Source organism: Salmo trutta, chromosome 31, assembly GCF_901001165.1.
Source record: "Salmo trutta chromosome 31, fSalTru1.1, whole genome shotgun sequence".
Taxonomy (NCBI): Eukaryota; Metazoa; Chordata; class Actinopteri; order Salmoniformes; family Salmonidae; genus Salmo; species Salmo trutta.
The window spans coordinates 1,564,068-1,585,238 of NC_042987.1; the positions used below are offsets into that span (position 1 = coordinate 1,564,068).

General features: G+C 43.7%; 2 protein-coding genes and 1 non-coding gene across 5 annotated transcripts in view; all 3 read right to left on the minus strand.

Moving 5' to 3' along the window:
- The window catches only part of LOC115169309 (cell adhesion molecule 3), a 57,677-nt gene extending 48,373 nt beyond the window's left edge, over nt 1-9,304 (minus strand). For both annotated transcript variants that reach the window (XM_029724799.1, XM_029724798.1), the window contains exons 1-2: nt 9,071-9,304; nt 6,778-6,961 (exon numbers count right to left, since the gene is read on the minus strand). In XM_029724799.1, the coding sequence (XP_029580659.1) occupies nt 6,778-6,871 (94 nt within the window). In that variant the 5' untranslated portion in view covers nt 6,872-6,961; nt 9,071-9,304. The remainder of the gene's footprint in view (nt 1-6,777; nt 6,962-9,070) is intronic.
- Nucleotides 9,305-11,064: 1,760 nt separating this feature from the next.
- Nucleotides 11,065-11,138, minus strand: trnar-ucu (transfer RNA arginine (anticodon UCU)). Its single transcript has one exon. It is a non-coding gene; the product is annotated as a tRNA-Arg (tRNA).
- Nucleotides 11,139-18,358: 7,220 nt separating this feature from the next.
- sdhc (succinate dehydrogenase complex, subunit C, integral membrane protein) lies at nt 18,359-20,572 on the minus strand. 2 transcript variants are annotated; one of them, XM_029724801.1, is made up of 6 exons: nt 20,509-20,572; nt 19,718-19,777; nt 19,503-19,604; nt 18,979-19,040; nt 18,731-18,894; nt 18,359-18,610 (listed from the first exon to the last, which is right to left on the minus strand). In XM_029724801.1, the coding sequence occupies exons 1-6, from the start codon at nt 20,523-20,525 to the stop codon at nt 18,503-18,505; spliced, it is 513 nt and encodes a 170-aa protein (XP_029580661.1). In that variant the 5' UTR covers nt 20,526-20,572; the 3' UTR covers nt 18,359-18,502. The 2 variants fall into 2 exon arrangements, with proteins under 2 accessions (XP_029580661.1, XP_029580662.1); XM_029724802.1 differs by lacking the exon at nt 20,509-20,572 and adding an exon at nt 20,283-20,304 and having other exon boundaries at nt 18,479-18,610.
- Nucleotides 20,573-21,171: the final 599 nt, after the last annotated feature.

The following is a 21,171-nucleotide window of genomic DNA, read 5'->3' on the forward strand; positions in this document are numbered from 1 at the left end:
CTCATCAATCTACACACAATAACCCATAATGACAAAGCAAAAACAGGTTTTACATAAATATTCAGACCCTTTAGTCAGTACTTTGTTGAAGCACATTTGGCAGCGATTACAGCCTCAAGTCTTCTTGGGTATGACGCTACAAGCTTGGCACACCTGTATATGGAGACTATCTCCCATTCTTCTCTGCTGATACTCTCAAGCTCTGTCAGGTTGGATGGGAGCATCGCTGCACAGCTATTTTCAGATCTATTTTTAGGTGGACTCCAATAAAGTTGTATAAATATCTCAAGGATGATCAATGTAAACAGGTTGCACCCGAGCTCAATTTCAAGTCTCATAGCAAAAGGGTCTGAATACTTATGTGAATAAGGTATTTCTGTTGTTGTTATTTTATACATTTGTTAACATAACATTTTTTTTCACTTTGTCATTATGGGGTATTGTGTGTAGATTGATGAGGGAAAAAATGGATTTAATCAATTGTAGAATAAGGCTGTAACGTAACGAAATGTGGAAAAAGGGAAGGGGTCTGAATACTTTCCGAATGCACCGTATAGGAAATAGGGATGCAGACGTAGAGATTATAACACTGTTTATGGCTCAATCAAAATGATTCACTATCTATACGTCTGTCTGTTGATTATCGTTTTGTTCTATGGAGCTTAATCAATCATCATCATATAATTAATCAAGCATCATGATAATGAGATAGGAGTAATAATTAGGGTATTTCAGTTGCCTAAGAATCTGGTGCAAATAGAGAGCAGTGCTAATCAAAGCATGCGTCCAAAATGGCACCCTATTTTCTATATAGTGCACTACTTTTGCCAAAAGTAGTGCACTATACAGGATAGAGGGTGCCATTTGATCAGGGGAACAGACAGACAGGTGTTGTTACTGGGCGGCAGGTAGCCTAGTGGTTAGAGTGTTGGACTAATAACCGAAAGGTTGCAAGATTGAATCCCCGAGCTGACAAGGGAAAAATCTGTTGTTCTGCCCCTGAACAAGGCAGTTAACCCATTGCTCCTAGGCTGTCATTGAAAATAAGAATTTGTTCTTAACTGACTTGCCAAGTTAAAAAAATTAAATACTGTAACAGGTCAGTTAATCAGCTGGTGAAACAAATGGAAAATTGGCCCAGCTGGCTGCGCTCTTTGTCGCTATCCATCTCTCTCTCTCTTTTTTCCTTTCTCCCACTCTGTCCCCTCTCTCCTCTTTGTTTGTCTCTCCCTCCCTCTCTTTCTCTTTCTCTGTTTGTTCGTCACTCACTCACTCCCTCCCCCTCTCTCCCTCCCTCTCTGTCTGTTTGTCTCCCTCTCTCTATCATTCCTCTCTCCCTTTCTGTCTCTCAGCAGTTCTCCAGTAGGACTGCATCCATTTTCTCCACCCTTCTCTGAAAGTGTGCACTTGCACACTTCTTCCCGTCATGGATTCAACAATGGTGGAAACTGCCTCTAGCCAATGATTACGCCAATCCAATACTTTTAAATCCATGACGCATAGTGTGCAAGTGCACACCTTGGGAAACGGGTGGGAAACGGGTGGAGAATCAGGACGCAGAACAACTTTGGATCTTTCCTGGCTATATACAGGGGCTTGCAAAAGTATTCACCCCCCTTGGAATGTTTCCTATTTTGTTGCCTTACAACGTGGAATATTTTTTTGGGGGGGGGGGGGGTTTACACAACATGCCTACCACTTTGAAGATGCAAAATATTTTTTATTGTGAAACAAAAAAGAAATAGGACAACGACAAAAAAACTTGAGCGTGCATAACTATTCAACCCCCCAAAGTCAATACTTTACTTAGAGACACCTTTTGCAGCAATTACAGCTGCAAGACTCTTGGGGTTTGTCTCTATAAGCTTGGCACATCTAGCCACTGGGATTTTTGCCCATTCATCAAGGCAAAACTGCTCCAGTTCCTTCAAGTTGGATGGGCTCCGCTGGTGTACAGATTCTCAATTGGATTGAGGTCTGGGCTTTGACTAGGCCATTCCAAGACATTTAAATGTTTCCCCTTAAACCACTCAAGTGTTGCTTTAGCAGTATGCTTAGGGTCATTGTCCTGCTGGAAGGTGAACCTTCGTCCCAGTTTCAATCTCTGGAAAACTGAAACCGGTTTCCCTCAAGAATTTCCCTGTATTTAGCGCCCTCATTCCTTCAATTTTGACCAGTTTCCCAGTCCCTAGCGATGAAGAACATCCCCACAACATGATGCTGCCACCACCATGCTTCACTGTGGGGATGGTAATCTCGGGGTGATGAGAGGTGTTGGGTTTGCGCCAGACATAGCATTTTCCTTGATGGCCAAAAAGCTACATATTAGTCTCATCTGACCAGAGTACCTTCTTCCATATGTTTGGGGAGTCTCCCACATGCCTTTAGGCAAACACCAAACGTGTTTGCTTATTTTATTTTTTAAGCAATGGCTTTTTTCTGGCCACTCTTCCGTAAAGCCCAGCTCTGTGGAGTGTACGGCTTAAAGTGGTCCTATGGACAGATACTCCAATCTCCGCTGTGGAGCTTTGCAACTCCTTCAGGGTTATCTTTGGTCTCTGATTAATCTTTGTTGCCTCTCTGATTAATGCCCTCCTTGCCTGGTCCGTGAGGTTTGGTGGGTGGCCCTCTCTTGGCAGGTTTGTTGTAGTGCCATATTCTTTCCATTTTTAATAATGGATTTAATGGTGATCTGTGGGATGTTCAAAGTTTCAGATATTTTTTTATAACCCAACCCTGATCTGTACTTCTCCACAACTTTGTCCATGACCTGTTTGGAGAGCTCCTTGGTCTTCATGGTGCCGCTTGCTTGGTGGTCCCCCTTGCTTAGTGGTGTTGCAGACTCTGGGGCCTTTCAGAACAGGTTTATATTTACTGAGATCATGTGACAGATCATGTGACACTTAGATTGCACACAAGTGGACTTTATTTAACTAATTGTGTGACTTCTGAAGGTAATTGGTTGCACCAGATCTTATTTAGGGGCTTCATAGCAAAGGGGGTGAATACATATGCACACACCACTTTTCGGTTTTTTTATTTTTTTAAACAAGTAATTTTTTTCATTTCATGTGTATTTCCATTACATGAAATCCAAATAAAAATCTATTTAAATTACAGGTTGTAATGAAACAAAATAGGAAAAACGCCAAGGGGGATGAATATTTTTGCAAGGCACTTTACCTATATTTATTGTGATCTAAGAGGGTAAAACTGATCCTAGATCAGCACTCCTACTCTGAGTCGCTTGATACATACGGCCCCAGGTTTGAAAACCAGTGGCCTGGGCTGGGCCATCCAGAGTAGAGAGAGAGTTAGAGGGCGATGTAGAAGCTTAGGCCTCTTTATTAATGTCACAGTCACTAGCCAGTAATTCCCTCAGGCTTCTTGTACTCCAGCTTGTTAATGAGTCAGTGCTTATCATTCAGCATTGTTAACAGGCTAGAGCCTCCCTCCCATCCTCCCTTGAGCCACTCATGATTGTCGAGGTAACAGTCCCAAATAGCACCCTATTCCATTTATAGTACACTACTTTTGACAAAGGCCCACTATATAAAGAATATGCTGCCATTTGGGATGCAACCAGTCAGTCAGTCAAAAACAAACAGCACGCCTGTCAGCCAGGTTCTGCGTCTCAAATGGCAGCCTATTTCCTATATCTGTCCTGGTTAAAAATAGTGCACTATATAGGTAATAGGGTGCCATTTGTGACATTAGTCGGTCAGCCAGTCAACAATAAACAGCCCACAGGAAATCGGTGGTGTGAGTGGTTCTTTTAGTAGGCCTCTATGCTGCCAGAGCCCCATTCCCTGAGCAGACTAAAGTGAACTGCTGGCACAGAACAGAGGCCATCCCTCTCTCCCGTCTGTAAATCTCAACCAAATTAATGATTGGTCTACACCCGCATGCCGTCCTTTAATATTTATTCATTATTGGTCACAGCTGAAAGAGCAGCCTCTCTCTGCCTCACTTAATCCAGCGGTCCACTGCCGAGCCGCACGAGACAGAATGCACTGAGGTAAATAAACTATTAACCACGTTGTGTTGTGGTCTTCTCTATGAGACCACACAATGGTTGCATCCCAAATGGCACCCTGTTCCTTACATATTGCTCTATGGGCTCTGATCCCAGATGGCTCTAAGGGCCTGGACAAAAGTAGTGCACTACATAAGAAATAGGGTGCCATTTGGGATGCAAACATTATTCCCTGAGGTCTGTAATTTGGCCTCTGCAGACAAGGGGCACCGTCAGTGACGAGAGGCTAGCGGCCACAATGTGTGTGTGTGTGTGTGTGTGGACACAACACACAGGCCTAAGGTAACTGGGTTAGCGATACAGAAACAGGAGGCTGTAATCCAAATGGCACCCTATTCCCTATATGTTTGCTTTTTTGACCAGAGCCCTTAAGGAAACCCATAGGGTTCTGGTCAAAAGTACTGCACTACATAGGGGATGCCATTTGGTACTTATTCTTGACCAATCACAGTGATCTAATATGTATCCTTCAGCGATATACTCCATCTGAACTGCTCCACTGCACATCAAGCTGTGGAAAATGGATTTGTCAAATTGCGTGCAATTAGAAGCTCCCTGTATGGGGGCCACAGCACAGACAAACCGTTAGCGCTGTCCTTTCCCTGGCTTTGACATACTGCTCATATGGGGTTTCTTCATTCTGCATCAAATGTTTCAATGAGCGCTGACATACAATATGCACGCTCTCTCCTGTATTGTTTCGCTAATACATATCATTCATGTGCATTTTGTTTCTGGGCGGAAGAAAGTAAGAGACAACCATAACATGGAGGCTTTGAAAACTTGAAAGCAACAGTATAGATTTTGAGGCATGTTGTAGTGACAGACAGGCTTGGTGCATCTGATGGTTTAACTGCAGTGCATGTATCTGTCTAGCTAATCGCTTTTCCTCTCTGATACATAACATTGCATTATTTACGCTAAGTAGGCCCTTCTGTTCAGTGCCTTTTAAAATGAACTCCCCATTCACCGGCCATTATCACCATTATTTGACCCCCCCTCCCCTTCATCTCTCCCCTCCATCCATCTATCTAGGTCTCTGTTCCAAATGGCACCCTATCCCCTATATAGTGCACTACTTTTGATGAGGGCCCTATGGGCAATGTGGAACGCAGACTACCGCTAGGTCGGACACACAACATTAAGCCATGTGTTGCTGTATATCAATAATTTAAGTCCCAAAAATGTATGTACCAATCGCCGATTGCTCCTTTAACAACCTGATCAGATAAGCTAGATTGAATGGCTCCCAGTTGATCAACAACAGTGTAAAACAGCTTTTAGCTACAACCAAAAAGCTCAGGGAATCCATTGGTTGTTCTTACATGGTCAATTCTCCACCAATACAAACCCTAATCAAATGTGACATATTTCTGAATGCAAGAAGTCCTCTTTGCACTGCAGGTGCACATTTCAATCTTGGTGTTGGATTGACAAAATAAGCTCCACATGAAGAACCAAAATCACTATCAGGTCTATGCCCTCTCAATTTCAGAAATCAGGACTTTATCTCATCTTATACATGTTTGAATTTGATGAATATTTTCGATAATTGCAATCGTTATTTCTATTTACCGGGCCGTGATAGGATTTCATTAGCATGTGCTCAACACTGACCTCAGTTGCATCCCTATGGGGCCTAGTCAAAAGCAGTGTACTATATAGGGAATAGGGTGCCATTTGGGACTGGCCCCTTATCTCAGAAGCAGCAGAAGATTGTTTATTATCCCTACCCCCAGCAGTAGGTTACAGCTTCTCACTGACCATTGACTCACATTGACAACCCCTCCACACTGCTCTCACCACATATTTCATACGCAGAAGCACAGAAAATACAGTTATGCATAATTCAACAGACAGTAAAAACAGCTGACATAGTTAAAGTAAGTGCAAGTGTTTGCATGCGTTCAAATTTGTGGGGTTCTGTGTGAGTGCACATCTGCAAGAGTGAGAGAATATAGTCTAGTGTTTTGTTTTTTAGAGTCTGATAGTGAGTCTCGGATAGTTACTCTCTATTATATAGGCTATAAGATTACTACATGCTTGTGTCTGACCCCCGTCGGACAACAATTACTGATAGAACAAATCAATACTTAAAAAGTTGATTTTCTGCCAATCATAGGCTGTTTAATCGACAGACAGTTGACGTGTGTGTGTGTCCACTGAGAGCAGTGTGCGTGTGTGTGTGTGTGCGTGTGTGTGTCCACTGAGAGCAGTATGCGTGTGTGTGTGTGTGTGTGTGTGTGTGTGTGTGTGTGTGTGTGTGTGTGTGTGTGTGTGTGTGTGTGTGTGTGTGTGTGTGTGTGTGTGTGTGTGTGTGTGTGTGTGTGTGTGTGTGTGTGTGTGTGTGTGTGCGTATCCATGTGTGTGTGGCCTACTGTATCCATTGAGAGCTCTCCCAATGATACATTTTCAATGTCTCTAATGACCATGAGCATATTGGCCCCACATAATAATGTGCAGGGGTAGTCTATGTATGCGCACCTATGTTGGTGACACCAAGAGAGGCATAGCACAGGCCTGTTTGTGCACATGTAAGTCACACACATTCTTCAAAAACAAGAGCAGAAATTCAGTTGGAGTTCAGGGGGAGGGGGGAGGTGCCCCATGAGCTTATTATGAACGGCTCCGTGACTCCCTTGTAATCACACGGTAACAAATAAAACGTCAACAGGATAGAGCGTCAGATAGTGGAGGGGAAGAGGGGGGAGTGTGGGAGGAGGGGTGAGAGAGATGCTTACCAAAAACGATGAAGTTGCTCTGAACAGAGGCTGCCAGTAGTGTCAATAAGCTCAGAGTCCATAGACCAGTGACCGGGTAAGAAGGGAACGCCATGGTCGGTTGGACACACAGATCCGTTTGTTCGTCTCAATGAATCCTCACGAGGGTAGGCAGAAGAGCACCGGAGTGTTACCGGAGTTCTACCTACAGCAATGGAGATAAAACAACACCATTATTGATGAATTGCTTGCTTTCTGATTGGTTGGCTGGAGCTGAATGAACATTTGGACATCGCTATTCACGTAACTGCTCCATGGGTTTTATCAATCTGCCTGTGTCGTAAAGTATCGGGTGGTGACGCAGTGATCAAGCCTATAGCCTACTGCCGTAAAAGGCAACTGTATAAATCACTAAAGGTGGAAAATCAGTGTCTGTCATCATTGCCCTAAATCAGGGGTTCTCAAAGCGGGGTCCACGGCCAGATCTCAAAATATTTATGTGTCATTTTTTTTACATTTCATTTTTTTAATGAATATTACTAACAACTGTTTAAACAACTTTTGGCCATGGATCTGTGGAATAAGTTTAAAGTGTGCAATACAATACAATACAATACATTGTTCTATTTTTAAGTTGTTGTTCTGATTATGAGGGGGTCCCTGATGAATTTGTTATTACAAATGGGTTCCCCGGCCCCAAAAAGTTTGAGAACCCCTGCCCTAAATGTATTCAATCCACCTCTAAATGCAAAGGTGCAGTGCCAATTATAAGCAGTATTTTTTAGGAAGTCAGTCGGAGTCTCAACTTACTGTTAGTTAGGATAGTAGTTAGGATAGTAGAATACACAAACTGCATTTTCCAAAATTGGTAGTGCATCAGCAGTTTTTCTCTTGTTGTGTCAGTCACTGACAGTCACTCAATTAGCCCATGTCAGCTAACGGGCACACGAGGCACATGCCCAGGGTCCCCAACCTCCAGGGGGCCCTCATTGATTTTGTTAGTCACTCTCACTCAGATATCATATGAACATGGCATTAGTCATGGCAAAATGTGTAGAATTGGGAAAAATTTGCTTTAAAAATGGCAATTTCTTCTTTCAATCCCATGGCAAAATGTGTAGAATTGCAGGAAATTAGCTTTACAACTCCAAAGTTTTCTCTCTGCCGCATGGCAAAATGAGTAGAATAGCATGAAATGAATTCAAACCATTAAAAATGCTCTCTCTGCCTCATGCACAGAAGTGCAGGACATTCACTTTAAGTCTTCACATTTGTCTGTCCACTGCCAAGACGGGGGACCAAATCTTGCTTTGGTCCCCAAGAATGCTACAAACTGCCCTGTATAGGTGGGATGTTTTCTGGGACCAAAACAACTCTTGTTAACTACAAATAACACAAATCAAATCCCCCTATTGGCCAAGCAAAACGCAGGAGTGAGCAGCAAGAAGCCTGCACCTGTCGCCCGCTGAGAATTCCGTCTGTGCTTCACATGACACAGATGTAACGCACATTGTGTCACTGTAATACATACCCTCGGGCTCTCACAAGCACATAGCCTTACATGGCAGCCGAGGCAAGGCTAGGATCTATCCTCGAAATGCTCCTTCATTGTCACCGTTCGGTTCAGCGGAAGCGCGAGCCATGGCGAGAGAGAGGTTGCCTGCGGGACGGGCGGGCGAATACAGGGCGGGGATAGGATATGGCAGGGGGATGTTTATTCTTGGTGGAACCATTCGAAGAGTATGTCAAGAAAAACACAGAACTGATTGGTAGGCTATAATAACATTATTGCGGATCACCACTACAAGGGATTGGATAAGTCCAACCTAAAGATAGGTATAGCCTACAAGGCACCTGCAATGCTGCTGGATGCGGCGTAGAATCTAGAAAGGAGCCCCGGCAGGAGCCACATTTCCTACACCTTTCTCCCAATAAACGAAATTAGCCGAGGAAATCGGAGACGCCTATAAACGTGGAAATGAAGGCGCAAACAGCGCGCTGTTGCAGCCACACGACCAACCAGTGTTAAAAGCCGTGAGGGAAGGGGAGGGGAGAGACGGCGGGGCATAACGTAGCTACAGTCCAATAACAAAAAGCATATTCGCACTAAATTATACAACGCGTCTAGCGTTTTAATCCCGGGTCAAGATAACGGTTTACCTCCACCACCTGCCAGTAACCTAGGCTACTGAGCGAGGCGCACGCAGAAACATTCCAGGACAGGAACGCATCGTATTTACAACAGTGACAGGTGTCTCCCGGACACAGCCAACAACAATAATATTCCTAGGGACAGACATAGCAGCATACACACCGATATACGCCTCTGGAGTCCGGGTCCTGCACTATTTGTCGCCGTTGGTTCTGGTCTGGAAGTGGTCCTTGTGATGCAGGATAGCTGGCGCTGGATCTGATCTGGATATGTCTATATTGACTTTTTATCTTCCTTCTTCGGCTTCTTGTTTTTCTTGCGTTTTCCCTCTCTCCACGGCTACCGTTCACTGCAGCAAAAACAGTCTGTCTGAACGACAGGAGGGAGGAGGGGTGGCGAGTGGGGCGGAGGAGTGAGGGAGGGGGAGGGGATTTTAATACGATTTGGCCCGTACCATTCGGATAACAGAGCCAGCGCATACTGCCTGGAAGAGGGAGAGACACGCAGAGAGAGAGAGAGAGAGAGCTAAGAGACAGATTGAGATATATTTGGAAAGAAAGAGAAAAACTGAGATTTCATAGGCTATTCATATAGATTGTATGCCCAGTCATCTCATAGTATTGTTCTTAGCCTCTTATAGACAAATTACAATTGTTCTTTCTTAATTGATCTTTTATCTTATTATAATATGTATTTGTATTATTATATGTTTAGTCATAATAGTCTATAAGTAGAAGTGGTGGTAGGCATAGTCCCCATAGATAACTGATGTAGGCCTAGACCTAACACTTAAGAATCAATGTTTTACTCTGCTTTCTGAACTGGAGTTGGGGCCTTTTTGGCTGACAGCGCGAGGCGTGGTCTGTCTGAGTGGAATCAACACGCGCCAGGCCCGCCAGGTGGGTGTTCAGTGGAGGGGGGCGGTTCAACTCGCGAGGGGATTAAGGATTAGTTTTGCACGCGGATTAGTTCGTGTGTGTGGGGAGGCATGGGGTTAAAACATGGTGGATGGCGGCACGAAAAGCCCAATCACTACCATAGGCAACAAACAGGAGGCAGGAGGAAATCATTGTCAAACTGGGGGATAGGCAGGGGATCACCAAACTGACAGCTGTAGTAGCAGCAGGATTGTTTTTACAAATATAATGTCTCTTAAAATTCAACACATAGAGACACATATGCCTACTCATTGCAGCATTTTATGCATCCGTATAATTCAAATGTGGTGTTTTAATTAGTTGTTGGAGAGGAATGAAATTGTAGTGTCTCTAAAAAGTCCCTGACAGGGCAGGCATGTAAGTGCAGGACAGCTCCAGGTGCTGAAAACAGAAGCACGAGGCAAAGAGTTGTCATTGCGCGCATTCCTATCCGAGCGCCAGTTGCATAATCAACATACAATATCAACATGTAATTTGATCTATTTTGTGATGATGGTGTAGGCCTAGGCCTAGAATACTTAATTTGTGCAATTGAAACAAATGTGCACACAGGTACGTGCAATGAGTCCAACGTTCAATTTGTGTTTTTAATGTTTTTTTTTTTAAATATGGCTTTGGCCTAATATATGATTAAAAGTAGTTACATAATGTAACACTCATTATTGCCTATAATTACAATTATTATCATCCTTTTCCACATACTGGCAGTCAGAGAGGGTATAGCCTATTCTATATTCCTCATGAATGACTTATGGATAGATGTGTGAATGAATTCAGATCACAGAAAGAAAGGATAAGTGGGTGGAAAAGAATGCAAAGACAGATGGGTGTCTGAGTTAAGATGTCAAGCTAGAGCTGTAGTCTTCCAAGGGAAAGTGTCTGATGAGGTAAGTCATTCCGTACCAAGCGGCGCATGCATTGCGCACACATTTCCGACTACTGCTAAAGGATATCGCGGTACTGCGATGAGAACTGATAATAAAATACATGGCTTAGAGAAACCAAAGCGCATCTGTTCTGGAAATGGCATGCTTCGTTTTATAGAAAAATTATATTATTTTGCCACATAATTGCCATTAGCTTATCTCCACATTGAGAGACAACATACACATTCGTATGGACACAATGTTGTAGTGAAATAAAAGGTATGCGTTAGGCTAATTTATACATATGCTAGGTTTATGTTTTCTAAAAAGCCACCTGGCTCCTGATATAACTCATCTCTGCCGGGACTCGAACCCGGAGCCTCTGGATTAGAAGTCCAGCGCGCTATTCCATTGCGCCACAGAGACTGAGTCTCACCAAATTGTGAAAAGAGGGTTTATATTTCTCCCTACCGTATACAGCATCCTCATCACGCAGCATCAGGACCACTTGGCTGCTGTTCACCGACAGACCGGTAGAGGTCGCGCTAACAGCATCACTATGCAGCGCCAAGATGGCGATATCAGTCTGTGCGTTTCATCTGAGGGATAGGCAAACATCTTTGATTTCATGCATAATTACGCTGAGTAATTATTTGAAAAAATACAATATTAAGTGCATTTGTAACAATTCATGTAACTTGTAAATATCAGATACAAGCATCCGATAAAATTATGCTCTTATCATGGAGGTTTCCCCCTATCTCTCTTGGTGAATACAATCTATTACTCTTTCCTTATGTCACCTCTTTTTCTCTAGACCATGCGCTCTCTGAGATCTAAAGGGCGTAAAGTAGCTTAAATGCTGACCAAAACGTGCGCCATCACCACAAATTGATTTTGTTCAACCACACCAGAAGCGATCAGGAAGTGCAGGTTGAAATATCAAAACAAACTCTGAACCAATTATATTAATTTGGGACAGGTCAAAAGCATTAAACATTTGTGGCAATTGATCAAGCTAGCTTGCTGTTGCTAGCTAATTTGTCCTCGTTTAAACATTGGGTTGTTACTCGTCTTCTCCTCCTTCCTTCTTTTTCTTCTTTGGACTTTATATGGCAGTTGTCAAACAACTTTACAACTGACAGGAGTGTGGACCTCATCTTTCAATCACCCATGTGGCTATATGCTCCTAAAAACCAATGAGGAGATGGCACGTGGGTATCTGCTCCTAGAAACAGGAGGTGGCAGGTGGTTAGAGCGTTGAGCCAGTAACTAAAAGGTTGCTAGATTGAATCCCTGAGCTGACAAGGTAAAAATCTGTTGTTCTGCTGTCATTGTAAATAAGAGTTTGTTCTTAACTGACTGGTCTAGTTAAGCAAAGGTTAAATAACACAATGATGGGAGAGGCTGTACTTGCAGCATGTTGAGCATCACAAACAGAACCAATTTGTATTTTAGCGCCCGGCCGTGCAGCGTTCTTGACTGGATTCAGGTTGGAACCACCAAGACTCTTCCCAGAGCTGGCCACCCGGCCAAACTGAGAAACCGGGGGAGAAGAACCTTGAACAGGGAGGTGACCAAGAACCCAATGGTCATTCTAACAGAGCTCCAGAGTTCCTCTGTGGAGATGGGAGAACCTTCCAGAAGGACAACCATCTCTGCAGCACTCCACCAATTAGGCCTTTATGGTAGAGTGGCCAGACGGAAGCCATTCCCCCCTGTAGGCTGTCTCGTCATTGTTGGTAATCAAGCCTACTACTGTTGTGTCATCTACAAACTTGATGATTGAGTTGGAGGCATGCGTAGCCATGCAGTCATGGGTGAACAGGGAGTACATGAGGGGCCTGAGCACGCGCCCTTGTGGGGCCCCTGAGTTGAGGATCAGCGTAGTGGTGTTGTTTCCTACCTTCACCACCTGCGGGCGGCCTGTCAAGAAGTCCAGGACCCAGCTGCACAGGGCAGAGTTAAGACCCAGAGCCCAGAGCTTAATGATGAGCTTGGAGGGTACTATGGTGTTGAAGGCTGAGCTGTAGTCAATGAACAGCATTCTTACATAGGTATTCCTCTTGTCCAGATGGGATAGGGCAGTGTGCAGTGCGATGGAGATAGCATCGTTTGTGGATCTATTGGGGCGGTATGCAAACTGAAGTGGGTCTCGGGTGTCAGGTAAGGTGGAGGTGATATGATGCTACATACGTCTCGTGTCTGAGCCATTGAATTGCGACTCCACTTTGTCTCTGTACTGACATTTTGTCTGTTTGATTGCCTTACGGCGGGAATAACTGTACTCTTTGTATTCAAACATATTCCCAGTCACCATGCCGTGGTTAAATGCGGTGGCTCGTTCTTTTAGTTTTGTGTGAATGCTGCCATCTATCCGCGGTTTTTGGTTTGGGTAGGCACTATATAGGAAATAGGGTGCCATTTGAGAGACAGACACACACATTAATAAGCAGCATGTTGAGGCCCACCATTATATCACAGCCTAGTATTCTCTACAGACAGCAACAAAACAAAACCAAACAGGATCAGGTGCAGAGAGAGAGAGAGAGAGAGCACAGCTCCTGTGTGGCTCGGTAAGAGGTGTAGCCTCAGGCATATTGTAGTTAGTTCAGAAATCCCAACTAGTTTCAGACGTAGTGTACCCACATCCAATAACTTGCAGGTGCTCATGAAATAAAGACAGATACATGCATGCATACTGATGAATGCTCCCATAGTTTAATACGTTTCAAACGCCAAATCGTGGGAACATTCAGCAAAGTGCAGTTATCCATATCAGTGGCAACCCGTCATTCAGGGCAGGTGGGGCAGAGCAAAAATAATTGTTTTATTTATTTTTTCTAAATTGGGGGGGTGGTTTGCCTGTTTTGCACAATACGTGTCACATATCAGTTTGCAAACAATGTAAAAAAAAAAATATATATATATCATTGAGTGAGGCTGCTCAAAAATGCAGGCGTTTCAGCTTAGCTCAGTGCTTTCTGTGGTGGTGGGGCGAGCGAGCAGAAAATAGGAGCATTGCGCCGTGATTGGCTCAGTGTTCTTTCACTCATGGGGACACTACGTCATCGCCAAGTTTAAGACCTTAGTAAGGGTATACATCCAAAATTTCAGCCCTTTGGGTCCTGCCATAGAGTTATATTACAAGTTCCCTTTCAAGAAGGCTCAAGGTCATTGGCCGCAGATAAAATTACTTAAAATCACGTTATACGTACAGTAGCTTTGATTGGACTGATCATGTCAACATCTTACTTTGTAAGTCTTAGCTAGCACTCATCATCATGAATCAAGTCGACAATCTACTGGCAAATCCTTTTTAATCCTTGTCGTATGAAGATTAATAATTTAGAGAAACTATATATAAAACGTATTGGTGCTCATCGGCCGTTGGACATAAAGATTACACAACAAGTTGGAAATCACAAATTCAACAATGAGTGGTTTATAAGGAATCAGTGGCTAACAGCAAGCATTGGAAAGCAATTACTAACATTAGCCTGCTATTCAATGGAGTGGCTGTGTGGTTTTTCTGTTGTTGTTGAGTTCCCACCATAAATCCAGAGAATGCCAGACTTTGATAAAAGTAGGATGAAAAAATTTGCCCCCAAAGGACCGCCGCGCCACCTTCACAAGGTGAGTCCAAAAATGTATTGTATGCTGCTGCATAAATTATATAACATGCAAAGGAGAGATGTATACTGTAGCTAAGAAAGTAATACTAAGTGTATGTTGTGTAGTAAGCCCATGTGACTCACCGTAATAATTTGGTCTATTTTCACCAATGCGGCATTGTAAACACATCGTTCGTGGCCGGTGTGTACTTGTTTGCAAACTTTTTTTGTACAGCTTTGACAGTGCTACTGATAGTAGTGGTGGCGCTTGGCTTACACGTGCAAATTCAGCACACACAACATTCTATAATAGAATTGTGTTATTTGACGTGTCAAATTAAAAGCTTATTTAATACTTCAAATAGTGTTATATGACCTATGTTTTTTGACATGCAAAAACCCAAACTGTGTTCAATGTGCCTCACCAATATCTATTTTCACCTCTTAATTTCACCTACTGTTCTAACTTGGTGGCGCACATGTAGCCTATAACCTGTTTTAGAGAAATGTTATCATCGAATATTGTAAGCTTTCATTGTCTGTTTATATGCCCCCTTTATTTATCCTACGGATCTGACTTGTACAGGAAGTACACCGAAAGAATGGCCCATGTTCTGAATTCTGTCGCTGTACATTTCAAAAGTGCTGAACAAATTGTTTTATTGACTATGTCCGTCGTTGCTCGCTAATTAATGTCTTAATCGAAATGACAGATTGCCTCTTATCCGTTCATCATCCCCTTATGCTATAGTTTGTACATCTCAATTGTCAGTAGAAACCACATTTGTTTATTAAGCAAGTCAGCCATGTTTTTTTTTAAAGGCAGTAAATGAGCCTGAATGAACTGTTTTGCTGTCAGACAAGGCTCTGCTGAAAGCCAGGTGTAGCAGCGGTAAGGTGTTGGGACTCTGCTGTTAGGCTAACAGTTTGTAGGCACCGTTATAGTGCAATTCATGTACTGTTTAGTGTTGTGTAGTGGCTTTGCTGGCATGCATCCCACATTTTTGTTTGCCCCACCAAGATTTACATGCTAAAATCACCACGGATCTCATATATATACACTGCTCAAAAAAATTAAGGGAACACTTAAACAACACATCCTAGATCTGAATGAAAGAAATAATCTTATTAAATACTTTTTTCTTTACATAGTTGAATGTGCTGACAACAAAATCACACAAAAATAATCAATGGAAATCCAATTTATCAACCCATGGAGGTCTGGATTTGGAGTCACACTCAAAATTGAAGTGGAAAACCACACTACAGGCTGATCCAACTTTGATGTAATGTCCTTAAAACAAGTCAAAATGAGGCTCCGTAGTGTGTGTGGCCTCCACGTGCCTGTATGACCTCCCTACAACGCCTGGGCATGCTCCTGATAAGGTGGCGGATGGTCTCCTGAGGGATCTCCTCCCAGACCTGGACTAAAGCATCCGCCAACTCCTGGACAGTCTGAGGTGCAACGTGGCGTTGGTGGATGGAGCGAGACATGATGTCCCAGATGTGCTCAATTGGATTCAGGTCTGGGGAACGGGCGGGCCAGTCCATAGCATCAATGCCTTCCTCTTGCAGAAACTGCTGACACACTCCAGCCACATGAGGTCTAGCATTGTCTTGCATTAGGAGGAACCCAGGGCCAACCGCACCAGCATATGGTCTCACAAGGGGTCTGAGGATCTCATCACGGTACCTAATGGCAGTCAGGCTACCTCTGGCGAGCACATGGAGGGCTGTGCGGCCCCCCAAAGAAATGCCACCCCACACCATGACTGACCCACCGCCAAACCGGTCATGCTGGAGGATGTTGCAGGCAGCAGAACGTTCTCCACGGCATCTCCAGACTCTGTCATGTGCTCAGTGTGAACCTGCTTTCATCTGTGAAGAGCACAGGGCGCCTGTAGCGAATTTGCCAATCTTGGTGTTCTCTGGCAAATGCCAAACGTCCTGCACGGTGTTGGGCTGTAAGCACAACCCCCACCTGTGGACGTCGGGCCCTCATACCACCCTCATGGAGTCTGTTTCTGACCGTTTGAGCAGACACATGCACATTTGTGGCCTGCTGGAGGTCATTTTGCAGGGCTCTGGCAGTGCTCCTCCTGCTCCTCCTTGCACAAAGGCGGAGGTAGCGGTCCTGCTGCTGGGTTGTTGCCCTCCTACGGCCTCCTCCACGTCTCCTGATGTACTGGCCTGTCTCCTGGTAGCGCCTCCATGCTCTGGACACTACGCTGACAGACACAGCAAACCTTCTTGCCACAGCTCGCATTGATGTGCCATCCTGGATGAGCTGCACTACCTGAGCCACTTGTGTGGGTTGTAGACTCCGTCTCATGCTACCACTAGAGTGAAAGCACCGCCAGCATTCAAAAGTGACCAAAACATCAGCAGGGAAGCATAGGAACTGAGAAATGGTCTGTGGTGCCCACCTGCTGAACCACTCCTTTATTGGGGGTGTCTTGTTTGTTGTCTATAATTTCCACCTGTTGTCTACTCCATTTGCACAAGAGCATGTGAAATTTATTGTCAATCAGTGTTGCTTCCTAAGTGGACAGTTGGATTTCACAGAAGTGTGATTGACTTGGAGTTACATTGTGTTGTTTAAGTGTTCCCTTTATTTTTTGAGCAGTGTATATATACACATTTCTTTGGGGGGGCCGCACAGCCCTCCATGTGCTCGCCAGAGGTAGCCTGACTGCCATTGGGTACCGAGATGAGATCCTCAGACCCCTTGTGAGACCATATGCTGGTGCGGTTGGCCCTGGGTTCCTCCTAATGCAAGACAATGCTAGACCTCATGTGGCTGGAGTGTGTCAGCAGTTCATGCAAGAGGAAGGCATTGATGCTATGGACTGGCCTTCCCGTTCCCCAGACCTGAATCCAATTGAGCACATCTGGGACATCATGTCTTGCTCCATCCACCAACGCTACGTTGCACCTCAGACTGTCCTGGAGTTGGCGGATGCTTTAGTCCAGGTCTGGGAGGAGATCCCTCAGGAGACCATCCGCCACCTCATCAGGAGCATGCCCAGGCGTTGTAGGGAGGTCATACAGGCACGTGGAGGCCACACACACTACTGAGCCTCTTTTTGACTTGTTTTAAGGACATTACATCAAAGTTGGATCAGCCTGTAGTGTGGTTTTCCACTTTCATTTTGAGTGTGACTCCAAATCCAGACCTCCATGGGTTGATAAATTGGATTTCCATTGATTATTTTTGTGTGATTTTGTTGTCAGCACATTGAACTATGTAAATAAAAAAGTATTTAATACGATTATTTCTTTCATTCAGATCTAGGATGTGTTATTTTAGTGTTCCCTTTATTTTTTTGAGCAGTATATATATATATTTCAGAAAACCATAACTCAGTCAGCTTTCATATCAACCTTCTGCCCTGGCAACAAAATGCTATTAATGGTGAGGTGTGATGTGGACACATAAAACAAAATAATGGGACTCTGTCTCTTTCACTAGGCTGAGGATGATCCACCCGCTCCACTCCCGCTGTGGCAGAGATACAGATATGGACTCGGACTCAGATCAAACTTGGGGCTTGAATAGATATTAGAGATTTGAGTTGAAACACCACAAGCTTAAGCTCTGACTTGCAAGTGGCATTAATGTTGATTTGAAGCTCTGAGTGATGTAAATGTGGATTTATTGCAGATAAATGGAAGACGTAAATGGAGACAAATGTAGGACATTACCATGTGAAGAGGCAACCTGTTTACTATATATATTGCACTATTTTTGACCAGAGCCATATGGGCCCTTTGTCAAAAGTAATGGACTTCATAGGGAGCCATTTGAGAAGGTGACATTATTGTTCAGTTAGATAACAAACAGGGTGATATTATGGTCCTATTTCCATCATTTCAATTTCATTTTCTCAATCACACAACAGTATGCTTTTGTAGCCTTGTGAAACCGGACTGATCTCGCCATAGGTAAGTAAAACAGAATGTGAGCTAAGTGAAACAAAACGTTAGTCTGAGACCAGGCTATGCCTTTCCATGATAAAAACAGAAGAAAAATAGGTTAGACATATTTATTTATTAATTCATTCAATTACTGTGTGTTGGGGACACAAAGACCAGAACATTAAACAAAAAAACATCCCTTGAGTCTGCCCCCTCTCTCTCTTCCTGCACTCCTTTTCTCTGCTCTCGTCATGCTGCTCACATGTATGCAATGGCAGCAATGGAGGTCAGTATTGACAGCACAATGACCACATAGCCCGAGCGATACACCTCAGGAATCTTAAATCCCTTACCGCTATCCCAGAACTAAGAGAGGGAGAGAGAGCGAGAGAGAGAGAGAAAGAAAAGGAGAATATATTAAGGAAAAACAAGGACCGACAGACAGTGTTGACTTGTGTTGTTGTGCGCTGTGGACACAGTACTTACCAGATGGCGGATTCCGTTCAAGGTGTGGTAGGACACAGGGAAGGCAATGCCAAACTTGGCAAGGCTGAGCAGAGCAGGGCCAACGGACAGGGAGTGGATCAGGTCAAGGTAGTATGGATAGTTACCTGGCAACACCAGTGCTAATAGAGCAAATGCTGAGATACCTGAGAGAGAGAAAGAGCAATAAATATATGTTGAGGTCTGTGATCATGTGGGCCTTTCCATACTGTACAGGGTGGTTACATTACCTCCACTGAGTCCCACTCCTGTGCCTCTGTGTGTGATGGACATCATCATAGGCAATGACCACCTGCAAGACATAGGGTACCATGACAACATGGCCATCACACATACAGTATATAAACACGGCCTTTGTAGTTCACACTGGATATAAACCCTATCAAGTTCAAGTTGAGGGCCTGAGTTATTACCAGCCATGTCATCTGACGTTTAATCTAATACACCGTGGCCTAGCTGGTCCAGCAAAAGTGATAAAGGATTATTACATACATAAAGGAGTAAATTATCTTGTGAGGAATGGTTGTTTTGTGCTTTAAAAAGGTAATTGTGCTCCCCTGATCCATAAACCATGTCACAATACACTGAATCAAAGCTGTGTCTATGGTCTTTCCTTGGGATGAATCGCTGATGGCCTGGAGACTCAATGGAGTGTACAAACAGAATCAAGCAACTCAGCACCAAATTCAACAAGGACAGCTATTACTGAGGTGCAGTGTGAGCTTCTTCATTATCACACATGTAGTCAACTTACTTATAGATGGTCAGATGTGGCGACACAGGTCGGTTCAATTTGTTGTTTTTGGCCCAAAACGTGTTCATTTCCTCATTTGCTGTGGTTCCCATTGGAACAGCACTTAGAGGCAGAGAAACAAACTGAATTTAGAACGCATACAACATAGCCATTATCTACATAGAAAAATAACAGACACAAGTGTACACAGACACACACTCGACACATCTACTCACTGTCTGTATAGAATGCCGAACTGAGGGCGGAACAAGCAAGTGCCCTGTCGGGTAAAGGTCCTGAGAGAGATGAAGCAAAACACATTTAGTAATGTTAGTAATAACATGGTTAAAAGACAAGATTCGTTTCACTGAGCAGCTTCCTTCTTAATTCATCACAGCTTGTTTGATATTGGTGAGAAGGTTGCGCAATGGCTCAATTAATAATGCACAAGCAATCATAAACTGTGTGGTCAAAGTTCAACATTTCATGGGTGTTAATGTTCAAAGACCCTAGAAGAGCAGAGGTTACTGGGCCTTTCTATATGAGGAAGAAATACTAGTATGCTAGCTAAGTAGCTAGTAGTAAATGGGTTCAACTTCTATTTGGGCCACACGTGATGAGAGGAGTCCCTAGCTAACCTCACATCCAAGGTTGGGACAAGCTAGTTAGTTACGATACTTCACAAGCAGGCTAACGTTAGCTATCTAGATTGGCCGTTACATCCATGGAATGTGGACGCATGGCTTCCATACGAATGTAGAGCTCATTGTAGCGTTCATTAGATATCAAAATAACATGTACATCTCAAAACATGTCGTCCCAGGAGGAGTTAACTATTTAACTTGTATGCGCAGCAAGCAACAATGATATGACGGGGTGACGCAAGCTTTCTAGCTAAGTTAAACAATCCACTTGAACATCAAACTATTCTAAATGAGTATTACACGTCTAACCAACAAACGAACGGACGGAACCCCCAAATAAAATGTATCAAAGTTAGATACGGTACAGTTAGCTAGCTACTGACCTTAGAAGCAACGCCATTTTTTTTATTTGACAGCTGGAACAGGATATGGCGTATCTAGATGTTATGCCGCGTTCGAAACAACTAGGAACTCGGAAATCTCTGACTGACAACTCGGAAAAAATCGTGTTGAACGGTCATGCAATTCGGAATTCCTACTCCGGAATTCGGGCCTCTTTCTAGAGCTACGACTTTCTGACCTGAAGATCACTGACGTCATGAATTGACCTTGTATTTTCCGAGTTACCAGTTGTTTTGAACGAGGCACCAGTTCCGAGTTCCCAGGGGTTTTGAATGCAACATTATTATATTTTTCCTGACGCTACGGGGCGGTCAGCCACAACGTCATAATCCCGCCTATTTCTACAAAGTATCTTCTTAAAATGTGATTTGAAACCTAAACACACTGCTAAATTTATGCCTAACCCTAATCTTAAATTAAGACCAAAAAGCATCAACATTTTTACAATATAGCCAATTTTGACTTTGGTAACTAGTGGAAACCCATGCACTATTTTCACTCCACTTGGATACTTTTTATTTATCCCTTATTTTACCAGGTGAAATGACTGAGAACACGTTCTCATTTACATCTATGACCTGGGGAATAGTTACAGGGGAGAGGAGGTTGGGATGAATGAGACAATTGGAAGCTGGGTATGATTA

Coding starts and splice junctions, on each gene's coding strand:
- sdhc (XM_029724801.1), bottom strand. Junction 19,605..19,717: donor TTCGGCATTCTATACAGACA/GTGAGTAGATGT, acceptor TCTGCCTCTAAG/TGCTGTTCCAATGGGAACCA. Junction 18,611..18,730: donor TGAACGGAATCCGCCATCTG/GTAAGTACTGTG, acceptor TCCCTCTCTTAG/TTCTGGGATAGCGGTAAGGG.